Genomic DNA, 25163 nt, shown 5'->3' on the forward strand with positions numbered 1-25163 from the left:
ACCCAGCAGAAAGAGGAAACAACTATTTAAAAATATTTGTTGACCTTGGCTCCTTTCCTTCCTAAGTTTCTACTTCTGGGGTTTCCTCTAGGCTTCCTCTCCAAGCCTCTTTCTGTTGGTAGCAAGTGAAATTTGAAGTTGAAAAAGAATTGCTAAATACCCTTTTGCCTTAACCTAGAAAATAGAAACAAAATAAAAATGAGATTTGCTGTTTTGCATGGTATCTTGCCCAAGAATCAAGGTCAATTCTGATTCTTGTATGTTATCAAGAGAATCTTCCTGCACATTACATGTTTTTATACCTAACTCACACATGGTACTTCAGTCTTAATTGGTAAATTGCTTTTATTTGTTATAGTAATAATTTCATAGATGACTCTAAATCACCATATTTGGCAGAAACTTAAATGGCATATGTGACCTTCATTATCGGTTAGTATATGTCATCAAAATTATTTATTTCTCCACCTGCTTTGGGTTTTCCTCCACCTCTTCCCCAAAAAGAAATACACAGTTTTTCCCACACACATTCATGGGTGTGATTTGGGTAAATTCCTCAGCACTCTATACACTACCTGTGATTGTGCTTTTAGCATAGTATTGTATCATAGTTGAATACCTAGAGGTCATTTTCTCCTCTAGTAAAATGAAAACAGAATAGAGACCATGTCTTTGTTACTTACTGTTGACAGTATTAGCAGTTACCTGACACAGTGCCTCACACATAGTGTTTAATAAATATGTACCTATTAAATGAACAAACTATTATTGACCTCCCATGGCTAGGAACTAGGATATATAAAATCTGTATACATTATAAATATGCATAAAACATAAATAATTCTTAGGAGGCATTTTGTTTGTAGAAAACCATTTTATATTAAAGTAATTAATTTTTATTCTTTCAAAGTGCTTTATTCTATAACATCATCACTATTGCTGTTCAGAGAAAAGAGTTAACCCATTTCTCACATAGTAATTTCATTTACTGAGTCATGGCGTGCTTGCAGAATTAACAAAGTACTTGAGATCATTTTACCTCCATGCTGAAAGGTACAGTGTTTAAGAGAATAATATTTGACTAAAGAAGTGGGAACATTTAAACATGCATACTGTTAAGTGTGATTACTTTCAATGTCTGAATGAATCAGGAGAATTTAGGCAAGTGGCAGTATAATCTTAATCCATGTCTTATGAGTAAGCATTAAGAACATATACACACAACATGTATTGAACGATGTAGCCAGTACTATACAAAATACTGACTGAGGGAGAGAAAAGAGAAAGAATAGTCTTAATGGTTCTCAACCAGGATGCATTTGCCCTCCAGGGGATATTTGGCAACATCTGGAAACATGTTTGGTTGTCACAAGTGGCAGGTGGCATATATATGGTGGGCAGGAGCCCAGGATGCTGCTAAACATCCTACAGTGTACCAGACAATCTTCCAAAAGCCAAGAATTATCCAGCCTTAAATGTCAACAATACCAATGCTGAGAAACCCTGCTTAGATGCTCTTGTGTGGCCTATAAAGTAGTTCAGAGTACACATTCTTAATTGACCTCTATAGCAGTCTTATAAATGGGTTACCAGATAAAATTATGGCTATTTTACGAATGAGGAACTTAGATCTCATGAGTTTTGAGTGGTTTTCCCAGAGGCACATAGCCAGGATCCCAACCTAGATCTGACTCCAAGTCACGTCCATTTTCTCCTCTTTCGTTTGAGTCAGAGAAGATAGAGTAATTCTGCCTTGCTCCTCTTTCACAGGAGGATAATGTGTTCACATTAAAGAGAGCTCTTTGGCCAGAAGACCCTCTCTTGACACTGGGTCCTTATTGGAGTCAGGAAACCTTAAGTCTGCTCTTAATTGCCAGAGCAACAATGCTGTTCAAATAGAAATGGTATTCAGTAATAACATTTTATTAAATATTCTTGGTGACTTCCCCCCCCAGATATCCAAACATTAACCTAATCAGTTTTGTTTTCTTTAATAAAAGAATACAAGCACTGAAATTAACAACAGTTGGACATAAAAGCCAGACATTAATGTGTTCTTAAGTTGTATTTTTAAAAATTAAATATAAAAATATAACCCAAACTTTGAGAATATTTCAAATGGTCTTAAATGGCCATTTTAAATTATAAAGGAAGATGTTACTTAATTCCCAAAATTTCTTAGTACCTTTTAGAATTTTTTTCTTCAGAGTCCATTTCCCACAAGTCCTATGGTATTACAGAACCTCTTGATATACCCAAACAGGTACTCATTAGTGCTGGATCCCATTTGTAAGCATTTTTTTAAATATAGCGATTTTTTTTATCTTATCTGTAATGAATAAGTATTTTGGATAATACTTTTCTTTGGCCAAGTCCAGTATACTGGGTCTAATGTACTTCTCAGAATGAACTGCCTCTTGTCATAAAAAAGTGTTCCTTTAAGCATCACAAAACTTTTATGTGTACTTATTGGCAATGTACAAATACATCTTTTTGAGGTGTATCTTGCTTGAATTTTTTCAAATTTACCAAGTTGTTTAAATTGTGAAATACACACTGTTACTCTAAAGAATTTTTTTTTTAAATACATCTTTATAGTGACTGAAATGCCTAATCTAGTCACAGGTGGACAAATTCAAGTCTTGTTTTTTGCTTGCTCTTTGCACTGTTTTATATTCTGCCATCATTCAGATGAGGAAGAGCAAGCAATCTAAGGCTTACAGTGACATTCATTAATGTAATAGTCACTCAGGTCCTGCAAAAATAGACCTTTAATACCTCAGGAGTTCCTATGGATCAAGCTACACAATTTTTTATACCTCTTCTACATTGACGCTGGCTCTGAAGAAGTATTGGCAAAGTTTGCTGCTGATGACTCCCTTCTACTTTTCACTGTCCACAAAGAGTGGCTGGAGATCAATCTGGCTTTTTATTACCAAGCAACACGTAGTTAAGAGCAGATTGCCAGTAGAGTATGACATTTTGCCAATTCCTCATTTGTGGAGAGGGTCCTGTCAAGTAACAGGGTTCTACCTAAGCAAAGTAAATGTAAATGTAGAAGTTTCTTGCTCAGGATTTAAACTGTTTGACCTACCAGTTTCTAATCTGTTTGTTTATTGAACATTATAAACTGATAATTTGAAATGAACTTTGAGAAGAGGAAATAGACTTTCTTAAATATTTTCCAAGTGTTAAAAGCATAATCATTTCTCCCTTTTAGCCAGTTCCTTTTCATTTGTTTTACTTTTATTTAAAGAAAAGGTGAATGAGTGGCATATTATTAGATTGCTTAAGTTTACTAATTTTTTTCTTCCAAGATTTTAATAAGAATATGAATTTTTGTTTATTTGGTTCTTCTACTTGGATTTTCTTGACTTTCCCGCATTCATTTTTGTTATATCCAGGCTTCCAAGGCTCTATTTTTTTCCCCATCTTCATCTCATATACTCAAATGAAATAGGGTATATGAATTATGAAACTATATAATACATTCTGATAATATTTACTGGTGTTAGAATACCTAAATTTTACATTTCTTTCAAAAATCCCAGTGTCAAAGATAAACAGGTAAAACGTCAAAAATTAACAAAACAGGAGCAACAGCCTTTCCCGTTTAAAGCATGGGGTAAGAGACTGAGTAGTTAATGCAGATTTTGTTCATGGCTTTAGTTTCAGTAATCAAAAAAGATTAGCAGTTCTGCTCTGGAGTCCTTGTGTGAATAGTTACAGCACTTAAGGAAATCAGCTGCAATAATAATGCATTTTGCAATCCACTGAAAAGCTACTATCAAATACATACGTATATACCACCTATAAAAGATTTAATGAAAACATTAGTCTTCTGTAGTTCCTTACTTTCTAAAATGAAATTCCTTATATACAGTTTAGACCAGATTGATTACTATCCTAAAATGATACATATTTCCAAATATTGCAAAAGTAAATTTTTCCAAATACTGATATTGTAGGACTACCGTAATTATATTATAAATACATCTTTAAAAAAATAACCTACAAAGTTTAAAGAATATTTATGTTTAAACAGTTTCTTTGCTGTTATGCTCAGTAGTTCTGAATTTCTTAGTTCAGACTAAATTATAATGCTTGAGTTCATTTAAAACACTTGAAAATTCTCATTTATTCCGTAGATAAAAATTGCCTTAATGTGCTTCCATTTGAGAGCCTTGAACAGTGGTGCTTTAGTATACCTTTTGTAAGGCTAAAATAATATGGCATAGCATTTTAAAATCATAGAATGCTTTAACCAAAGATGATTTTCCGTCTTTACATACAGTTCTTAAGGATATAATAAATAATAAAGATGGAATATGCAAATGTTTTTTAGTCAGTCATGTAAAATGTTTTTGCCTAGGTCCCTGAAGAGCCTGAATTTAGCTGCTTTTTGTTTGTAATACTGTTCTTCCCCCCCTTTTTTTATTGTTATGTTAATTACCATACATTACATCATTAGTTTTTGATATAGTGTTCCATGATTCATTGTTTGTGTACAACACCCAGTGCTCCATGCAGAACATGCCCTCTTCAATAGCCATCACCAGGCTAACCCATCCTCCCACCCCACTTCCTCCAGAACCCCCAGCTTGCCCCTCAGAGTCCATCGTTTCTCATGTTTCATCTCCCCCTTCAATTTTGTAATACTGTTCTTAAAGCTGAAAGAAACTCCAGGTGTCCTTATGATTTCAGCTGCATTAGGTATCTTAACTGAGAAAAATTTAATGAATATTCACTTTTAATTTCAGTCAGACACATTTAGCTCTATATTAGTTGTTTTCAAGAGTATGATGAGTAGTTAAATAGAGTAAGTAGAGTATGGGAGAGCCCAAGCATATTTAACAAAAATAAATGGGTAGTTGAGTTTCTCATACTAAAGTATTTTCCTCCTTCGAAGTTTCAGATACCTGAAGTAATTGGCAAACAGATTGGGCTGGTGGGGGGGCAGTGCAATGAGGGCTTTGTAGAATGCTGGACAGCTGGAGGCTGCAGTACTGTTCAGAGACACTTGGGCACTATTTGGCTTTCTCCCGTCAGGACAAGAATATAACCTATTAATACTATATTTGGTTCAAGAACCAGTAGATACTATTTATAAACATTACTTTAACTGTAAGTACATAAATTACTGGTGCAGTTTTTCCCCCTGAATAGTGCAGTGCTGGTGTGAAGAGACAGTGAGATAAGGAAACTTTCCTAGATCTGGCAAGTTCTGCCTTGGACACATAGTGTCATTAGCAGCTATAAACCTTTGAATTAGGGACTCTGAGGGCCAAGGAGAGCTATGCTGAAATATTTCTGCTTCTGTTGTGTATAGCCACCTCACCTTGCTAAAATTCTGTTATTTGTGGCTAATTAAATAAGGAAGTTCATCTAACCAACATTAAAGAGAATGTTTAATAGTCTTTACATATAGTAGCCTATCAAGATCACATTTTGCAGTCGAAAAAACTGAACTCTAACCTAATGAAATCTAGTTTGTTAGAAAACAAAACATCAATAATAATTACTTTCCTTTGTTAGGAGGGAAAAAAAACTCACCCTGAAGGGCCTTCTAAGGAATGAGGTAGGATTTGTTGAAATAAATAAAAGAGTATGAAGTTTGTGGCAGCCTAAATGAGAACATATATTTTTAAATTGCACAGTTTACTATGAAGCAATGATATAATACTACAGTGTATAGTGCCGTACAAATTTTTTTAAATCCTATATTTTAAACATGAAAACACAATTTTTAATATTAAAAATTTTAATATCATTTTTAATATTAAAAATAGTTTAAGGAATAGTTTAATATTCATTAATACTTTATTTTCTATATAATATGTATTAATATTCATTTCTATATATTAACATTATTTTAATGAATATTTTAATATTCAAAACTTATGAATCTCATATTTTCCAATATTTGTTAAGAGATGTCTCCAGGAAAATGTAGTGTTGATTTTTACATGAAAAGAGTCTTGAGGAAGTTTGGAAAATAGAAAAATAACAGTAATTAAGGTAAGGAAAACAATGAGCTTACTTAAACCAATAAGAAAAGCCACAGGAGTGACTAGGAAGGACTCTGTTCAAATACCAGTTCAGTAAATAAGTTGTACTTAAAAGAGCAGCTTTTTGAAGAGATGGATTCTGTTTTTGTGACATTATTGTAAGAACAATTGAACTGACCTATAAGCTGCTATTTCAACCATACTTTCTTTTTGGAGGGAAAAGGGGGTATGTGGGGGGGTTATGATGGGCTAGGGATATAGTATATTCCTTTTGTTGCTCTTAGACAAGTTGTTCTAAAAAGTATCACTTGTTCCCTATTGTAAGTCCTGAAAGCTCCAGAATTTATTACAAAATGAAATACTCAGGACATCATTTGCAGGTTTCAGATTCCTTGATTAGGCATCTGTAGACATCGTATTAGCCCTTGATTCTGCTTTTCTCATTTACACTACCATGTGTAGTATAGGTATGTACATATCAAAGAACTATGAAAAAATGTAAAATAAGTGAGTTTCTAAATTAGTATTTAGTTGCAAAAAAAGTTCAGACTCAAGCTAAATTTACTGAGAACACACCCAGTAATTTTCATTTGCGATAATAGGAGTTTTATTTTTTTTACATTCACATTTCTAAATTATGACTTAAAACTTAATATTGGAGCAACAAGTATTTGTTGATTGCAGTCCTTTTTTGCTTTGTCTAAACTATTTGCCAGATGGTTTCTGCCGTTGGTTATGCTAATTAAAATGCATTGCCTAATATTGCTTGCTTTGATTCATGTTGTAGCTTGAAGATTTCTCATTTTATGGCATTTGTTAACTGTGTCACCTCTTATTTACCCTACTTCCTTAAAAGTTTTTATTCCCCTTCCTTCTACCCCACTTAGATTTTAGTTTGTTTTTGTTATTGCAGTGGTGATGTAATGATTTTTAGACACATGTGCTGGGTGGTTCCCCAGATTCACAAATGTTGCTAATCTGAAAAGAGAATTCCAGACACTTTTATAAGCCTGTCTCATCTAAGCTAATTTTAGAATGATTGTGTTGAATGAAGTGTGCCTAAAATTGCTTATTAGTCATGGTGGTAGGGATCTTTTTGTTCTCAGGAAACAGCAATAGTTAAAAATTTTCATAAAAGTGTCTTAGTGTGCCTGATTCAACAAATGTGTGTTATTTTTGTTATTTTAATTTGTATCCAAAAGTTGGAACTTGCGGGGCGCCTGGGTGGCTCAGTCCGTTAAGCGTCTGCCTTTGGCTCAGGTCATGATCCTGGAGTCCTGGGATCGAGTCCCACATCGGGCTCCCTGCTCAGCAGGGAGCCTGCTTCTCCTCCCTCTGCCACTCCCTCTGCTTGTGCTCTCTCTCACTCTCTCTCTTTCTCAAATAAATAAATAAAATATTTTTTAAAAAAGTTGGAACTTGGAATGAAGTGAAATTTGAAGTAAATTTGAGCTAAAATTATGTAGAGAACTCTAAAACATAGCTTAAAATGAAAAAAAGTGATGATGTCTTATGAATTTGAGTGTGGCTATAAACTTGAGTTTTTATATTTACTACACATATTACTGCATTAAACTTTATTCTGTTGTAAGGTCCTTTGAGTTTACATGCAAAATAATGGGGTCACATGGATTAAGATGCTAAGGTATATTGCTGATTGGTTTAAAATAAGATACTGAGGATTATAGAAATACAAAATTTTAAGAATGAATTGTCTGCTAATCGGGCCAGAACTGTTAGAGTGCATGTTCTGAGTGCTACCTACTAGTTGAGAAATTATGTAATATAGCTTTCAGAGTCAAAAGAATTTTGAGTATTGTTTCAGCTGTTTCTCACAATATTTTGGTGTTTCCTTTTAGACAACTGATCTCTCATCTTAGAAGATACCATATAAACAACTCTGTGCCCACATAAAAGTACTGAGTGAAACTCTTGCTTAATTCATTCTGTTTTCCTTATATTTATAGAAATTTTTCATAAACTAATTTTTAGATTAAATTATTATTAGCATTGGTGTTCCTAAAGCAGAATTAACACAATAGCCCATTTCAGCAAGCTGTACATTTGAGAATCGAATGAGAGTCATTCATCTTCAGCAGGAAATTAAAATAGAGTTGTTCACCAGTAATAAATTACTAGATTCTGACAAAAACTAATGGGATTAAGTAAGTGTGACTCAGTATAATAAATTTAAGCCTAAGCATCCTTTTAGGCTCTGAATGAACAAGGTACTGTTGTTGGTTAAAGGCAGTCATGTCATACTACCTGCTGGCTAGCTGTCTTGCTGTAGACACTGTAACGTAAGGCCCTTGAAATAGATGCCATCATCAGCCCCAGCCCACAAATATTCCTCTATTTAAATACATGACAGAAGATGGTGCAAGAGAGTTCAACAGCTATTCATGTGGGGTAGGAGTAGGACCTACTTTGTTGTAGGCCAGCAACTTTTGAGTTAAAATTCTGCAGCTGTTTCTCTTCCTTTCCTTACAACATTCTCTTCTTCTTCTTCTTCTTTTTAACAATAAACTGACTTAACTATTTTTCCCACAAACATTTTGTGTAGATCCAAGGAGGAACAAATTCCAGCTTCCTACTGTAGCAGTAACAACCTTGTTGTCTGTCTGAAGAGATCTCAGTATTCTGCTTTTTTTTATCTTTTAAAAGGCAACGGACAGCCAAGACGTAGATCCATCCAAGACTTGACTGTTACTGGAACAGAACCTGGTCAGGTAAAACTTAACATTTGAATTCTCTGTCTTTGAAGAATAATAAGGGGCAGAAATCAAGAATTAACTATAACATATATACTCTGCAGAATTAGTTTCATGAGTTGACCTAAAATTGTGGTAGAGGAGTTCATTGGCATTTGAATTTAAATACTTTGGGAAAAAAGTATAGATGCCATTATTAGTTTAACTTGAAGGATAATTTATTATAGTAGGTTGATTAATTCAATAGTGCTCCATGTGCATTACAGGGTTTTTATATATGATTTCATAAAGAAATACCAACTTTGTAATTTAACAGTTTGTTATCCTTATCCTCTGAAGTGAATCCTTAGTGCTGCCTCCTTTTTACTAAGGAGGTAAAGAAAAAATTTTTTACTAATTATTTTACTGATTATTAATATTTACTAATAAATATTTTCCCAAGAAAATGTCACTCCTGTGACATTACATAAGGCACTGACATATCTAGATGTCTCTAACATCTTTTAATTTGTCATATCTTACTGGATTTATATTTTTGTGAAATATTCTTAAGACAGTATTTACTAAGCAGATGGATAAATTCTGGAAAGGCTTCTATCACAGTTGCTAAGGTTTTCTTCATCTTATATTTCTGGATGTTCTTCTAAACTCCTCTTATCTCTTTATCACTTTCTTTATAAATGATCCAGACAGTGTTATAATTTTAGTCATTACTGACTAGTACAGAGTTTTAACAAGTCTATAAAAGTGGAAGCTCAGCCAGTGTTTTTTTCTGTTATTCAGATCAATATACTGGATGTATATAATTCATATGATATTTTTTAAATGAATGAGAACTAATTGTGAGGTATTTGTTGATTTATTTTCACTTGTGTTGCAATAAGTGTTATGAGTATAGCATATATCTGAAGTAATAAAAATGTCACATTATGGTCCATATTCATGTAAAATAATAGGATTATGTATTAGAAACAAAATGATTTAATTTCTGATAAAATGAACTAGTACTTTTCATTCTAGAAAGGTGTTTTATTCTTTCATATTTTTAAAAAAAATTTTAATTTATTTTATTTGAGAGAGCAAGAGAGCACAAGCAGGGGGCATGGCAGAGGGAGAGGCAGAAGCAGGGAGCCTGACACGGGGCTCCATCCAAGGACCCCAGGATCATGACCTGAGCCGAAGGCAGATGCTTAACCAACTGAGCCACCCAGGCACACCTCCTTTTTTAAATAATATTTTAAATTTTAGAGAATCTTTATAGTTGTTAATAAAAATTTGAAAGCCTTTTATAGCTATCAACTTAACAAAAAGCACTTGAAATATTTATGATAAATATCCTTGATCTTCATTTATATCTGGATATATTTTTATTTCTCACAGTGCCTATACACTCAAACGCATATACACACATACATACATTATACATATAAATTTACTATATATGATATTAAGTAACCCTAAATCTGAAGGTATTATAAATGCATACAATCATTTTATTTCATTTATTTTAATGGCTTTTTCAGCATATCTGCTTTTGTGAAGCCCTGGAACTTTTGAATGAAATTTCCTACTTTCTTCCCCTCAAATACTTCAAGTGTTAATGAGGGCCTTTAGTAACAGATAGTTTAGCACCTGGTATTTGCTTTGATTCCTTAGAGGCTTGATGAGCTCAGCCTTTTTAACACTGTTTACTATTGCCATTGATATTCCAGTTATGAGAAACTCTTAGCCAAGTGTTCTCCCTTTGACTGGGAATGCAAAGCCTGCTCTAAGGCAGTTCAGGAGCATCTGCTAGTGCAAGTGCTTTTCTTTGTACTCTGTAGTAAAGGCATTGCTGTCATTCAGGACTGACCTCACCATACCAGCCTTCCTTATTTCATCACAAATTCTGTATTACTTGAGATTATGATTGTTACCCTTTTAATTTATAATACCTTCCGTAGGAAAACACTGGAACTGAGGCAGACTGTGGTTGTGTGACAATCATTTGCATGAATTGTCATGGACTACTACAGAAGATTCGGAGTGAGGGGGAATTTGGTGTGGCAGTACAACCTGTTTAAAACAGGTGATAGCCATTGTGTAGCCAGTTTTTAACACTGATTCACCCTTTCAAAATTACTTAAGTATTATAAACTTAAAATGCCATTTGGGATGAGAATGGTAGATAGTAATTCTAATACACTGGGAAAACATTTTCCTTCTGAAAGTGTTAAGATAAACCATTAAATCTTTTTAATACTCATGAAAATAACATTTGAAAAAGAAAATTATGCACAGTATGGATTTTCAAAATTGAAGGTATAATTCTTTTTAAAGTCTAGCTAAGCAATGATAAAACAGATGTATGGGGTTTTTTTGTTGGTTGGTTGGTTGGTCGATCGGTTTTGGCCATGGAAATTGAGAAAGAACATAAAAGAATTTGTTCTTTGTTCCACCCAGTACAGTCATCAGAGGAAGAGAGAAAAATTACTAATGAAGCTTAATAATACATCTCATAGAGGAAAGTGAACTGATTGGAGTTTATACTTTGGCTCTTGATTCAAGACTGACCTTAAAATCACTTAGACTTTATATCTTTAAATTAAAATTAGGTTGTTTTTATACTGCCATTGCTATTGAGCAGAATAGTGAATGAAGCAAACATCTGAATTAACAGTAGTTGTGATTTGTCTGAAATAGTGCATCCTTACAACATACAACTCACTTTTAAATTAATTCAGGTTTTTATTAAGCGAGGAAGCTTATTAAGCACACGTAGTGAATCTGGCCTCTTAGGTACTTTGAAAACATACTGAGAAAAAAAGTTGCCCCAGGATGTCCAGGAACTGATCTGACGCTGAGGCCTCAAGTACTGTTAGAAGCTGGACATAAACAATTTCTCAGAACACCAATAGACAAGATTATACTGAGACCATGATAAGATGAGACAAAACAAGAACATTTTATAATGTCTCAGCACAGACAAAACAGGGTCACTGTGCCACACACAAAATACCAGACATTGCCTTTTCCCAGCTGATGCGAGTGACTGTGCTTCTTTACCAGCTGCAGCTTTATCCTCATCCGAGTTTATCTTCCCTGAAGAATTGCCTCTGTTTTCTGGCAGTAGCCAATCTAGAGTGAACCCCTCCTTCCTTAGAACCTCCCCAAAATCATTCAGCAAAAGCTCCAAATACACAGTAAGCTCTAAAATCTTTTCAGAGAGACCCCACATTATCCCATAGCAAGCACTCTGCTTCACTGCAATGAGTGTTAAACTCATCTCATCCCACTATGGGTATGTTCCTGGTCGTCTTTGGCTAGGGAGCATTGACAGTGCCAAGAAGGCCCAGCTTCCCCTGATATATTTGAGCACATCAGACTTAGGCTCAGATCAATTAGAGAACTGCAGTAATATCTGTTGTGCACCAATGTTGTACTCCAAATATACAGTAAGCTCTAAAATCTTTTCAGAGAGACCCCACATTATCCCATTGCAAGCACTCTGCTTCACTGCAGTGAATGTTAAACTCATCTCATCCCACTATGGGTATGTTCCTGGTGGTCTTTGGCTAGGGAGCATTGACAGTGCCAAGAAGGCCCAGCTTTCCCTGATGTATTTGAGCACATCAGACTTAGGCCCAGATCAATTAGAGAACTGCAGTAATATCTGTTGTGCACCAATGTTGTGCCAGTCAGGCCTTTTTTTTTTTTTTTTTAAAGATTTTTATTTGAGAGAGACAGAGCATGCAAGAACAGGAGCAGAGGGGAGGGGCAGAGGGAGAGGGAGAAGCAGACTCCTCGATGAGCAGGGAGCCTGATGCGGGACTCAATCCCAGGACCCTGGGATCATGACCTGAGTGGAAGGCAGACACTTAACCAGCTGAGCTACCCAGGCGCCCCACTAATGTATGTTATTTAAATCATAACCCTGTAAATTTGGTACTTTTATTTTCCTCATTTGCAGATGAATAAACTGAGGGTTAGAGAAACTTTCCAAAGTCATCTTCCCTTGTACTACCAGTAATTGCTATAACCAAGTTATTAAACTAGATATGACTCCAAAGCACACAAACCTCTGTCATTCTGTGTTGCGTGTGAAACTGAGTGTATTGCATGCTAAAGTAGTCCTAGATCTCTTCAATTTCAAGTGTTTTGACTTCTGATAGTCTGCATCATCATTAAGTATTTAAGTAGTTTTCAATGATTGATGAGCTTTAGCTGTATCATATTATTGAGCAAGGCTAATTCACCTTGATAATAAATTTCCATAGGTAGCTGCACAGATTTATTTTTTATACATCTGGGTAGCCTTTCTGTGTTTCACTAAAATTACACATTTTCGTGTATGTCTGCATGCCCCTTCTGGAGTTGTATCCAATATAGATCTGTTTTCAGGATGTCTTTTGCGGGGGGGACAGCAGTCAGTGAAAATCACAACTGCAAGATAGATGATGTGATTATGATTGTTTAGAGAACGAGGCATACTATATTTTTAAGTGGACTTTAGAATCTACTTTTATTAGTCAGGTATGTGACTCTAGGTAAGTTCTTTAATTTCCCTGAGCTTCAGCAATCTTATGTACCAGTGGGGACCATAACACCCACTCCTTGGGGTTCTTAGAACATGTAAAAGTACCAGACACACTGTAGATGCTTAATAATGTATACCTGCCTCCCCATAGCGTACCTCCCAATGTTCTTACTACTTCCTTGCTCTCATTATAATTTATTACTATCCAGAAAACAAAAATAGCACTGGGAAAGAAGTAAAATCCCTTTGGCATTCGGTTCCTGTATTATAAGACAAGTTTGTCTTAGGGATCATAGAAAGTATTGGCCTCAAAGGCCTTTTATCACATATCAGTTGTTATTTATTTAAGGGATATAATTTATTATACTACTTCTTCTTCTGTCTGTCCTCAGTCTGCACCTCCTTCAGTATAAATAATTTCTGTTAAAAAATTCCTGGTTCATAGTATACCTTTCTCTTGGAGAATTTAAAAACCATGTAAGAATAATAAAATTCTAAAATTTCCTTATAATGAACTATAGTGAAGCTAGAATTAGATTGATCCTATACCTTCAGATTAGAAAGAATGTTTTCAGTATTACCTGTCATGTATAGACTTAATTGAATTATCTGTGACTATCATAATGGAGGAAGTACCCTTGTAAATGCACATCACTAACTTGATACCCATTTCTTTTTAATGTTTGTATTATTCAGATGTTACTTCAGCAAAATTATCATATAAATCAACAGTTAATCTCTGTGTTTTGTGCTTGTATAATTTTAGCAGCTGAAGGTTTTAAATAGCTTTTAAATGTCAGTCTAAATGGTAGCACTGGACATCAATCTTTTACTTATGAAAATATTTTCCCAGTCATTCAGGTGAGACGTAAAAAGCAAAGCTTTATTTTTGTCTGTAAAATAACTCCCAATTCCTTTTTATAAGTATAGAGATAAAGTTCTGGGCAAAGTCCAGTTCTGTTTCATGTCTACCGATGGTTAATTTGCCCTCTGGTTTAAATTTGGCTTAGTATTCTTCTGCCTTAAATTTCAGTGTGGCTTTTCTGTACTCTTTGTAACCACTTTCATATCCAACCTTGCGGTAAGACAGGTTTCTCTATCTCTCTTAAACTTTACAATTTGTATAAGAATAGAATAAAGTAATTGTAAATGTCTTGAAGAAGGAGCAGCCCAAATGAGGTTTTTTTTTGTTTTTTTTAACATAGCTTGACATTTATTCTTTTCTTTTAATTTTATTTTATTATGTTAATCACCATACATTACATCATTAGTTTTAGATGTAGTGTTCCATGATTCATTGTTCGCGTATAACACCCAGTGCTCCATGCAGAACGTGCCCCCTTTAATACCCATCACCAGGCTAACCCATCCCCCCCCTCCCCTCTAGACCCTCAAGTTTGTTTCTCAGAGTCCATAGTCTCTCATGGTTCGTCTTCCCCTCCCAGTTTTGAGAGCATACATGACCATAAGAATTTGACCAGTGATTTTTTTTTTTTTAATTTTACTTCTTCTGTAGTAATTTGCAAGCAGTAACATAAATTTAAACCATAAATGAGTTTGTTTTTTTTTTAATTGTCAAATATTACCTGATCCTCTTATTTATACCTTAACTTTTCAGGTGTTCAAGAAATTTGATTATGGCTTGTTTTTAAATATTTCTTTAGGTTTTTTTTATATGAACGTTTTAGCATATTGTTACTTACCAATTTCTTGAAATATGAAGACTTACTTAGTTAATTTATGGATCTAAATTTAGCTCATGATGGCTTTTCTTGTAGTTTTAAGGAAAAACTAGTTTTGAAACTTAAAAATATTAGCCTTGGGGCGTCTAGGTGACTCAGTCTGGTAAACATCCGACTCTTGATTTCAGCTCAGGTTATGATCTCAGGGTTGTGAGATCGAGCCCCATATCAGGCTCTAAGTTAGGCATAGAGCCTGCTTAAGATTCTCTCTCTCCCACTCCCTCTCTTCCTTCCCCCCGCTCTAAAAAAAAAAAAAAGAAGAAGAAGAAGGTTTAAAGGACTTGGGAATAATGTCATATTATCTGTACTTTTTTTTGCCAAAGGTAGCAGCATCTGAAAGTAAGAGTTAGGAATTTCATTACTGGTTCTTCTTGGTACATATTCTTTCTTGTATACAAAAGGTAAATAAGCCTAAGCACCAGTCTTATATCTGAGTGCTAACAGCTTATGTTATCATTTTATTCAATGAGTATTTATTTTATAGTTACTATATATTCAGTAATTTCCTAAATACTGGAGAGTATAATATAAAAGTACACATGATCTCTGCCCTTAGTATATTATAATATTTTTGAGGAATAATAAACATTGACGGTAATATAAACTATTTCAGTATCAAGTTGAGGTTTATGTAGTAGCAGACTATAAATACAGCCAAAGGAAAAAAGTATCTTTGTGATAGGGTTTAGTCACTACGTTTTATTAAAAGAACTGTGATTTTGATCTTGAGAGGGAATTGTTAGGTGCTGCAAGTTCATTCATATATTCCTCTCTTAGATTTACAGCCTAATAATCAGCCATTTAGTGAACATTTTTATTGTGTCAAAAAACACTTTGGGTACTTCATTTCATTTGATTTTTTTACAAACTGATGAGGCAGGTAATTACTGTCCTCATTTTACTTATTGAGGCTTACAGGTTAAATAACTTACATAAAGCCACACTGCTAATAAATAGCAGACAAGAGATTCAAATTCTGGATTGTATTGTTTCTAGTGCCTCACTTCTTAACTATTACTACTGCTCAACCACACTTGATAAATAAGGAGCTTAAGGCTCCAAAAGACGACTGATTCAAGTTCACACAGCCAAAAATGGCAGAACTGAGATTTAAACCCAGGTCTCCACAAAGTATTAGACTAAATCATGTGAATTTGCTGATACTCAACTGTTTTGATGTATAAAAAGGTCAGTTTCATATAGTTTAGTTGTCATACTTGCTCTTTGCACTAGACCATATAATCCTTGAATGAATATGGGGTCTAGATTAAAAGCAGGAAGAGAAAGGGGCATAAGGAATTGTCAGAGGAGAGATAATCTGGATAGGTAAGGTAACACCTGGCCATGGAGGGTCAGGAATGCCAGGGTGGGAATTTTAGGAATGATCCATTAAACAACCAGTAAATGAACATTTGTATTCTACAAGCTGCTAGAATAAAGCAGTCTTCAAACACAGGTTCTGGCTTTGTGCTCAAAGAACCAAGGATGTAGCAAGAATAAACATATGATATTGAAGGGAATCTCAGCAGGGCCCTAAAGGATGAAGAATTAGGAAGGAGGAGAGAAGAACAGAATGAGCATTGTTATACACAGGGCACCTTTCTAAGCGTGGCATGAATAAACTAAGGTTTTAGAAAGACCAATCAGATATGGAGTTGAAAATTGTTTATGGTGTAGGGAAAGCTTTTTGGAATTTCTGAAGCAATTTCAGTAGGTACCCAAGATGAAAGTAATATTCTGTCAGTCTTTTCTTCACAATTATATTATGATTAATTTCTGAAATTGTTATAAAAGTGCCCTTTACTTTTTAGTATCCTCAATCCATTGTGAGTTTTCAAGGCTTAAAATAATAGAACTCTAGCAGTGAGTGGATAAAATACTAAAAGTTACCACATCTTTAACCTAGCCCCACCCCCTCTTCAGATAAAGAAAGCAAGACTTCTTGAAGTAAACTAAATCAGACATTGTACCATAATTAGAACTCACATCTGCTAATTTCTACTCAAGGGGACTTTCTACTATTATTGCCTCTCATTTTACTTGATGCAGTCTTTGAGTGTTTCTGTTGAAGATTTTTTTGAATTTATGTACTTTTTATATTCTTAACTCCATATTCTTTTTTGAGTCTCCTACAGAGTATTCAGTAACACTTTAAGAAGAAAAAAGTGTTTTTTTAAGAGAGAATCTTACAAAATCCATTTAACTCATGTCCTTTGAGAGTTTTTAATATATGAAATATTAATACATAGAGTATATGTAATATGTAAGTTATGAAGCCTGATAATAAAATGAACACTCATGAATCCGCCACCCAGCTTAAGAAATGGAACATGATCAATTCCCATGAGTCTCCCTGTGTGCTTCTTGCCTGTGACCTCTGTTGTCCACCAGCCTACAGTGCCATTTTCTGTGCTACCACATTTCTAGACTTTTTATAAATACCATTTCTCTGGTTAAGAAACTATCTTCTCTTAAATGGAATTCAAGTTTGTTAAATGTAGTTTCATAAATGGCTGTTAAATGTTGTCATATGCTTTTTTATGCATCTATTGAGATTTTTCTCCTTTAATCTGTTAGTATGAATTGGATTAATAGAATTCCTAGTATCCTCAACTTTTCAAATTATCTTTATTGTTTTTACACTGCCAAATTCCATTTGCTAATATATTTAGGACTTTGACTTTTGCACCTATTTTCATCAGTGAGGTTGGCTAGCAGTTTTTCTTATTCTGACCTTGTTTCTTAATCAGGTTTACTGCCTTTACAGAATGAGTCAGGAAGTGTTTCTTTTTTCTAGAATAATTTCTTTTAAGTTGGAAAGTGTATTATAGAACTCACCTGTAAAATCCTCTGGACTTGGTATTTTCTATAATGTGTAGAAACTTTAGTGATTTAGGGGCACCTGGGTGGCTCAGTCGGTTAAGCGGCTGCCTTCTGCTCGGGTCATGATTCCAGGGTCCTGGGATCGAGCCCCATGTCAGGCTCCCTGCTCAGCGGGGAGTCTGCTTCTCCGTCTGCCTCTGCCTCTCCCCCTGCTTATGCTCTCTCTCTGTCAAATAAAGAAATAAAATCTTAAAAAAAAAAACAAACTTTAGTGATTTATATATTTTTTGGAATTTGTCTATTTCTTGTGAATTTTTTGTTTTAATTTACTAACCACTAAATTATAGTATTCTCTTATTCTTATTTTGTTATTTTTGAGGGGAGGCTGATGACTTTGTTCTTTTTCTAATTTTATAAGTTAAATCCCTAGCTTGTAAATTGTCACTGCTTCTAATTTTTTTCATCTTAATATTTGGAATTAAGTATTTTTTTCTCCAAGTGCCTCTGTAGTTGTATCCCACAGGTTTTACTGTGTTTCATGGTAAAAATCAGTTCAAATCCTTTCTCATTTCCATTTTGTTTTCTTTGAACAATGAGTTCTTTAGAAGTGTTTTTAAGTGTCCAAATATATGAGATTTTTAAGGTTAATTTTGAGTCAGTACAAAAATATATGTTTATATAATACTAAATTTTTTTAACTTTTTGAGATTTGCCTTATAGCTAATACATGAGCAGTTTTCATAAATGTTCCGTGGTGTTTAAAAAGAATGCATATTCTCCAGTTTTTAGGTATAGGGTTCATTGATATGTTTAGATAAAGCTTGCTTCTTACGGAGTTCAGGTTTTACTGGTGTTGTATTTTGTTTTTTGGTCTGCTTTTATAAATGATTTACAGAGGAGTATTAAAATACTGCACTATGGTAGTGAATGTGTCCCTTTCTCCTTGCAGTTTTATTGCTGTATCTGTTTGGAAGCTGTGTATTGATATAGCGTATCTTGTAATAGGTAGAGCATATAAATTTTGAATTGTTGTTACATAATGAATTGACTCACTTAATCATTTTATCTCTTTGTCTAGTAATTTTTTTTTTTTACCCGAAAATGTATTCTCTCTCATATTAATATAGCTACATAACTTTATTTTGGGTAGGTTTACCTATCTTTTTTTCATCCTTTAACTTCCTGTTTACTCTGTGAACTAGATCTGTCTCTTAAAAGAGCATTTAATCCAGCCTGACAGTCTGATATTTTAAATATCTTAACTGAAGAATTTAATCCATTTATATTATGGTTACTGATAAATTTGTTCCTTCTTATTTTATGTTTTCTCTTATTTCCCTTTTTGCTCCTTTTTTGCCTTTGAATTGAACAAATATATTTCTCATTCCATTATTTGTCTTTCTAATTTGGGAATCATATATATTACTACTTTTAGTAACTACCTGTGAAATTTTAACACTCATACTCAACCTGAAGTAAATACCTTTACCAATATAAGGATTGGTAAATCCTCATCTTCAACAATATAAGGATTTTTAAGTCAGTGCTTCTCTTGCTTATGCTATTGTTATTCAGGCTTTAATACTGTCTTATTTATTTGTTTGCTTGGTGATGTTGTAAATTAGTCATGTTTCAGTTGTTTAATATTTTTTGTGTATAGATTCATCCTTACGTTTACCAGTATTCCTGATTGCAACTTGGCCCTTCAATGAATCAGGGAAAATTTTTTCTTATCCCTAAAGTACATGCTTCAGAAATTGTTATGATAAGAGCTTATGGATGGTAGAATCCGTTTTTGCTTATCTAAGATTGTTATTTTGACCTTATTTTGACCTCATTCTTTACATTTTTGTTGACCAAACAATTTTAGGATGGTAGTTATTTTCTTTTAGCAGTTTAAAGATATTCCAATTTCTTCTGGCTTCCTTTTTGCTGTCGAGAACCTAATTGGTCTGGTTTTGTGGGTAATCTGTCTTTGGCTGCTTTCTGCCATCTTCTGTTTGTCTTTGTTTTTTAGAATTTGACTATAATATGATCCATGTTTAATTCATTATTGTAGTTTTTCTGTTATTTTTTCTGCTTGGGATTGGTTGTGGTTAAGATTTGTTGTATCATCCAGCAATTATGGAAATATTTTATGAATTCACAGTGGATAACATTTCTCCCCTCCACCCAGAGCCACTCCCAACACGAACAAATTTATTTGCTATCTGCTTTTATAGGGTAGATTTTTCTTCCTAGTTCACTCTTCGCCCAAGACTGAAGCCTTTCTTAGGTTTTAGCTTTAAGCACAGCAGTTCCCCACTCATACCCATCCTACAAACGCCCAAGACTTTATGCCTATTCCTCTGAGTGCAGAACGTAGTCAAAACAAAAGCTCTAAGTCATTGGTGTTCAATTGTAATTCCCAGGGCTAACAGTTTAAGCACTTACTGGACTCCTAATCCTTCTTTATTTATGGTCTCAGAGCATTTCTCTTACTTTCTTGAAAGCTCATCAAGTTTTAAGAGGTATTATGCATGAGTGCATATAAATTTTATATGTGTATGTATACATATATGCATACATGTTTGTGTGTGTGTGTGTGTGTGTGTGTGTGTGTGTGTAAAAATCTTAGAGGATTTATTTATTTTTTGCAAGAGTATTTCAGGACCTCTAGTGATAGAAATGGAAGGCTGTCCTTTGCTTTATAATAATTTTCTCTTTTCTTTTTCACTTTTAAAAATCACATTTTGTTCCTCCAATCACTTCTTCCTATAGGTAAGCAGTAGGTCATCCAGTCCTAGCGTCAGAATGATCACTACCTCAGGACCAACTTCAGAAAAGCCAACTCGAAGTCATCCATGGACTCCTGATGATTCCACAGGTGACCAGTGTATTTCCTCACTATAATTAAGAAGTTGAATTCATCATATTTGTTTTCATTTATTTTTGTCATGACTCTGATCTTTATAAAGGCAGGCATTTTACAGTAGTTTAGATTTTCATATTAATAAAATCAATATTTAGCAATAAACTTAAAGATGAGTTTTTGAGTACTGAGATAGATTGTCTTGCCTTCTGCATTTTTTTCCCCCATATACTAAACATGTGTATTGAAGATGGTTTGGTTTGGGGTCACTGCAGACAGGAAGATACTGTATTCTTGATACTTCAGTCTCTGATTTTCCTATTTTCGGTCCATCCTACAGATGATAGTAGTAAAGTTCATTATCTTTTAGATAACTAAAGTCAGAATGATAAAAATAACATCGTAATCTCAGTCTTTAGACACAAGATACCATGTACTTCAGTGAGAAAAAAAATTTCTGACCGTTTGAATCATTTTTGAATCATTTTTTAACTGGTAGGGAGACTTCATTTCGGTTACATAAATTTCTGTTAACTAGACCTTAAAAAGCCTGTTAAATTACAACTCCCTAACATGAATGACTAACTGGTCAAAATACTAGCATTAAAATCTAATGATGGAATTGTTTTACTATGGGCAAGCAGGAAATTATGTGCCATCATAGTGGAATTAACTTTCCCTTAGCATTAAGAGAATTTCCTGATAAATACTCATCACTATGGTTCTGTAAAAATTTATTATTTATATGGTAATGTGTTAGGGAAAGATGATTCTTAGACCTTGGAAGATTAAACCATTTGGGATTTTATTTAAGATCAACTATGTTATTAATAGTGGCAATTAAATTGAAATTAAAAAGTCAGCTTTCTCCCTTTACAAACTAAAACACTACTTAATAAGTATTTATAGATATCTGGCATGGCTTAGTCAAGTCCATAATTTAAAAAATTAACTGAGTAGCTTTTCTCTGTTTCACGCAAGATACAATTATGTTTAGCCAGCGGTGTACTCTCTAGTTTTAGTAAGTTTAAATTTAGTGGTGGCAAAAAACTCCTCCCAAGTTTCACCCCTAGCATAGCCCAACCTAAGATTGTCCAGAACACTACTCAGCACATACGCAGAATTCATCACAGTGTGATTTCTCCTCAGAGGTAGATAAGGAAATGCTCTTGACAGATTTGATCATTAACATTGAGGTAAGATTAGCTCTGTTTGGTTCTTCAACCCTCTGGTGAGGGAGTATTTGCCCTGACATTACAGCATTTGCTGACACCTAGTGCTCAACTTGGCAGGGCCTCCTGACTTCAGCCTAGACTAATGTAGCCATTCCAGTCGACATAATTGTGAGTCCATGAAAGTAAAATAAAAATTCTCTGTGTCCTTCTCACATAACTGCTGTTTTTTTTCAACTTCATGTGTTCTTCCAGCCTTTCAACCCCAAGCTCATTTTTTTCTTTTCTGGGACCTAAAATACCAATAGCTAGAAATCATGCCTAGGTCCAAAATTCAACTGAATTTTGCCTTTGCCTTAAAATACGGCAAGTATGTGGTTATCATTTTTAGATAATTTTGAATATAATTTTAGAAGTTGAGACTGGTTTAAGCTTATATTTAATGAAGTTCAGCTTTGTACTGTTTCTAAGAAAAGTACTGGTAAGCTAATACAATAAATTACGGGGAAGAGATACTGGTAAAGCCTTTTTGTTTGAAGGCCCCCTGATTCAGGAAAAAATTAGAAGTGCATACATAAGTTTAAATAACCTAATTAATTAGGTAGTTTTATTTTAAAAGAGGAAGAATTTCTATGCATTTTCAGAGAAATATAAAAAGCATATCAATTTAATAATCATAGCATATAATGAGTGTTCTTGGATTTCTATTTATAATATACTGTGGATAAAGAAAGACATACATACCCAAGAGCAGTTAGTGAGAGAGATGACTAGACATAGTAGAGGGAGCCACAGAGAGGGAAAAACCCACCAAAGAGTTATTCTTATTTGCAAAGATAGAAGTATAAGACATGGCCCACTGCTTACAGTCTTATTAGAGTCATAATACTGACACATTAAAAATAAAAATAAACTCATCATGCTTTATGTAATAAATTTAAGGAACTACTAAATTTGCAGTGCATAGCTGAGTGTTTTAATAGTTAATAGAACAATCCTTGGATTTTTTTTTCCATTCCCTGAATACTGTGAAACACTGACATACTTAATTTTAAAATACATATCAGAGGGGCACCTGGGTGGCTCATTCGGTTAAGCATCTGCCTTTAGCTCAGGTCATGATCCCAGGATCGAGCCCGGCATTGGGCTCCCTGCTCTGCAGGAAGCCTGCTTCTCCCTGAAATCTTTTAAAAAAAAATAAAAATTAAAAATTAAATACATATCAGATACAGGGTGTTTATTTAATAAGATCTATCAAGTGTGAGAGATTTAAGAAAGTAATAAAAGAAATGTTGAAAGAGTTCAAGATACTTAATTTTTCCTATAAAGTCGGGGAAATATTTTTTAATCAGTTATAATTTTGTGGAAAATAGTGTTACATGGAAGCATAGTTTGAAACTGTTGTTGTGGGTGGGGAAGGAGTTAGAGAAATAACAAGTTAAGTGTATTTCTTGTTTAGCCATTTCCAGAAGAATACTTATGTTAGTGTAGGATTTTAAAGTAGGTAAGACTACTAGGCACTACACTGTAACTCTTTCTTTATTGCACTCCAGTATTTTAATAAGCATTACTTTTTTTAAACATTACTTTTTAGATCTGAAATACAAACTTAAGTATGTAAAATTGCCCTTCCTTCCTTCCTAATTCTCCATTTATTATCAATAACAACAACAGCAATAATAACCATCACCACCATGTGTTGACTGCTTACTACGTGTTAGCATTGCATGGTATTTCTTACATGCATTATCTTATTTCATTTGATTTAGCTTAGCTTTTGGAGTTACTTGCAAGCACATTCATAATGGCTTTGAAAAAGAAAACTAGAATTAACAGTAATAAATTATTGAAGTTACTGAACCATCAAAATGTCTTAGTTTTTTACTGCATTGCATGCAGTGCCTTGCTGTCAGCCCGACCTTGTCTTTATCTGCACCACTCTTTCAAGAAGTCACTTGTCAGGAAAAGGGCTTTTGTGAACTTCTCAGTTCACTTTTTTTTTTTTTTAGATTTTTTATGTATTTATTTGACAGAGAGATAGAGCACAAGCAAGTAGAGCGGCAGGCAGAGGGAGAGGGAGAAGCAGGCTCTCTGCTGAACAGGGAGCCCGATGTGGGGCTCAATCCCAGGACCCTGAGATCATGACCTGAGCCCAAAGGCAGATGCTTAACCGACTGAGCCACCCAGGCGCCCCTGAACAGTTCACTTACTTAACTCATTTACTCTTTCCTAACAGTGGGAAAGCAGCTACTTCTGAAATAAAAAAGTCTATTTTACTTCACAGTTATCCTGCCTGCTTCTGGAGGCATAAATGTTAATCCCATGTGACTCATGGCAAGTTGTTATGTCAGTATCTCTTTTGAAATACAAACAAAAGCTGTCTGTTCAAATACTTTGGTAAAATTGACTGGTTGGTTGATTTAACCGATGTAACTGTTCCATGCATGACATTGAGCTACAGTTTCCATACTCTTCATTACACCTGTGTTCAGTATACTCCCCTCAAAAGCATCTTTCATTTTCTTTAGTGGTTCTCATTAGGAGAGGTGGGAAGGGGTTCACACTAGAATCTATATATAAATTGAAAATAATCCACTGGAAGAGAATGTGTCTCTTCCCTGCCCCCCTTTTTTCATTAAAGAACACTAATATTCAGGGAATTGACACAGCATTATAGTAAACAGCATGATCAAGGAAAGAAAGAGACAGGAGATTTGATTAGGTCGGGTCAGTGAAGACTGAATTTAAAGTATAAAGGTCCCATACCACTGTTTTTGGTTTTGTTTTCTTTCAGGATTTCATTTAAATTCAAGTTGGTTAACATATAATGTAGTATTAGTCTCAGCAGTAGATATTTTTGTTTTTAATTGAACAAGGGCTTATACCCTTTAATGTATGAGAGTATGGTTGCATTCTGATTATCTGGTGATTGGATATTCTCTTTTTACCTTTAGAATTCAGAAATAGACTTTCTTCATTACCAATAGCAATAACTTTAATGTATTATTTATTTTAGGAAAAAAATGCCACTATTCATGCATGCTTTCTTGCTTTTTGCTTATAATTATTTATGATAGAAAATAAAATACATACTTGAATTCCAGATACTAATGGATCAGATAACTCTATCCCAATGGCTTATCTTACACTGGATCACCAACTACAGGTAAAAGAGTACTTTCTCTGTGAATGTTTACTTTTTCCTTAGAAAAAGTTTAGAGAATCTATCTAGAAAGTGGACAGTTACGTTCATATCTGTCATCATACATTCATTTATTTATGCTTTTAGTTGGCCTCCTTAAACTTTCTAAAATCAAGTTAAAATGATTCGTTCAGTTAA

The 25163-nt window shown here is 34.1% G+C and overlaps 1 protein-coding gene across 2 annotated transcripts in view; it reads left to right on the forward strand.

The window, feature by feature from the left end:
• Nucleotides 1-25163, forward strand: part of MAP3K7 (mitogen-activated protein kinase kinase kinase 7) — a 67185-nt gene that overhangs the window by 37794 nt on the left and 4228 nt on the right. For both annotated transcript variants that reach the window (XM_027601916.2, XM_027601917.2), the window contains 3 exons: nt 8673-8737; nt 20561-20666; nt 24928-24989. In XM_027601916.2, coding sequence (XP_027457717.1) covers nt 8673-8737; nt 20561-20666; nt 24928-24989 — 233 coding nt within the window. The remainder of the gene's footprint in view (nt 1-8672; nt 8738-20560; nt 20667-24927; nt 24990-25163) is intronic.

The sequence above is a fragment of the Zalophus californianus genome, chromosome 7 (genome assembly GCF_009762305.2).
Source record: "Zalophus californianus isolate mZalCal1 chromosome 7, mZalCal1.pri.v2, whole genome shotgun sequence".
Taxonomy (NCBI): Eukaryota; Metazoa; Chordata; class Mammalia; order Carnivora; family Otariidae; genus Zalophus; species Zalophus californianus.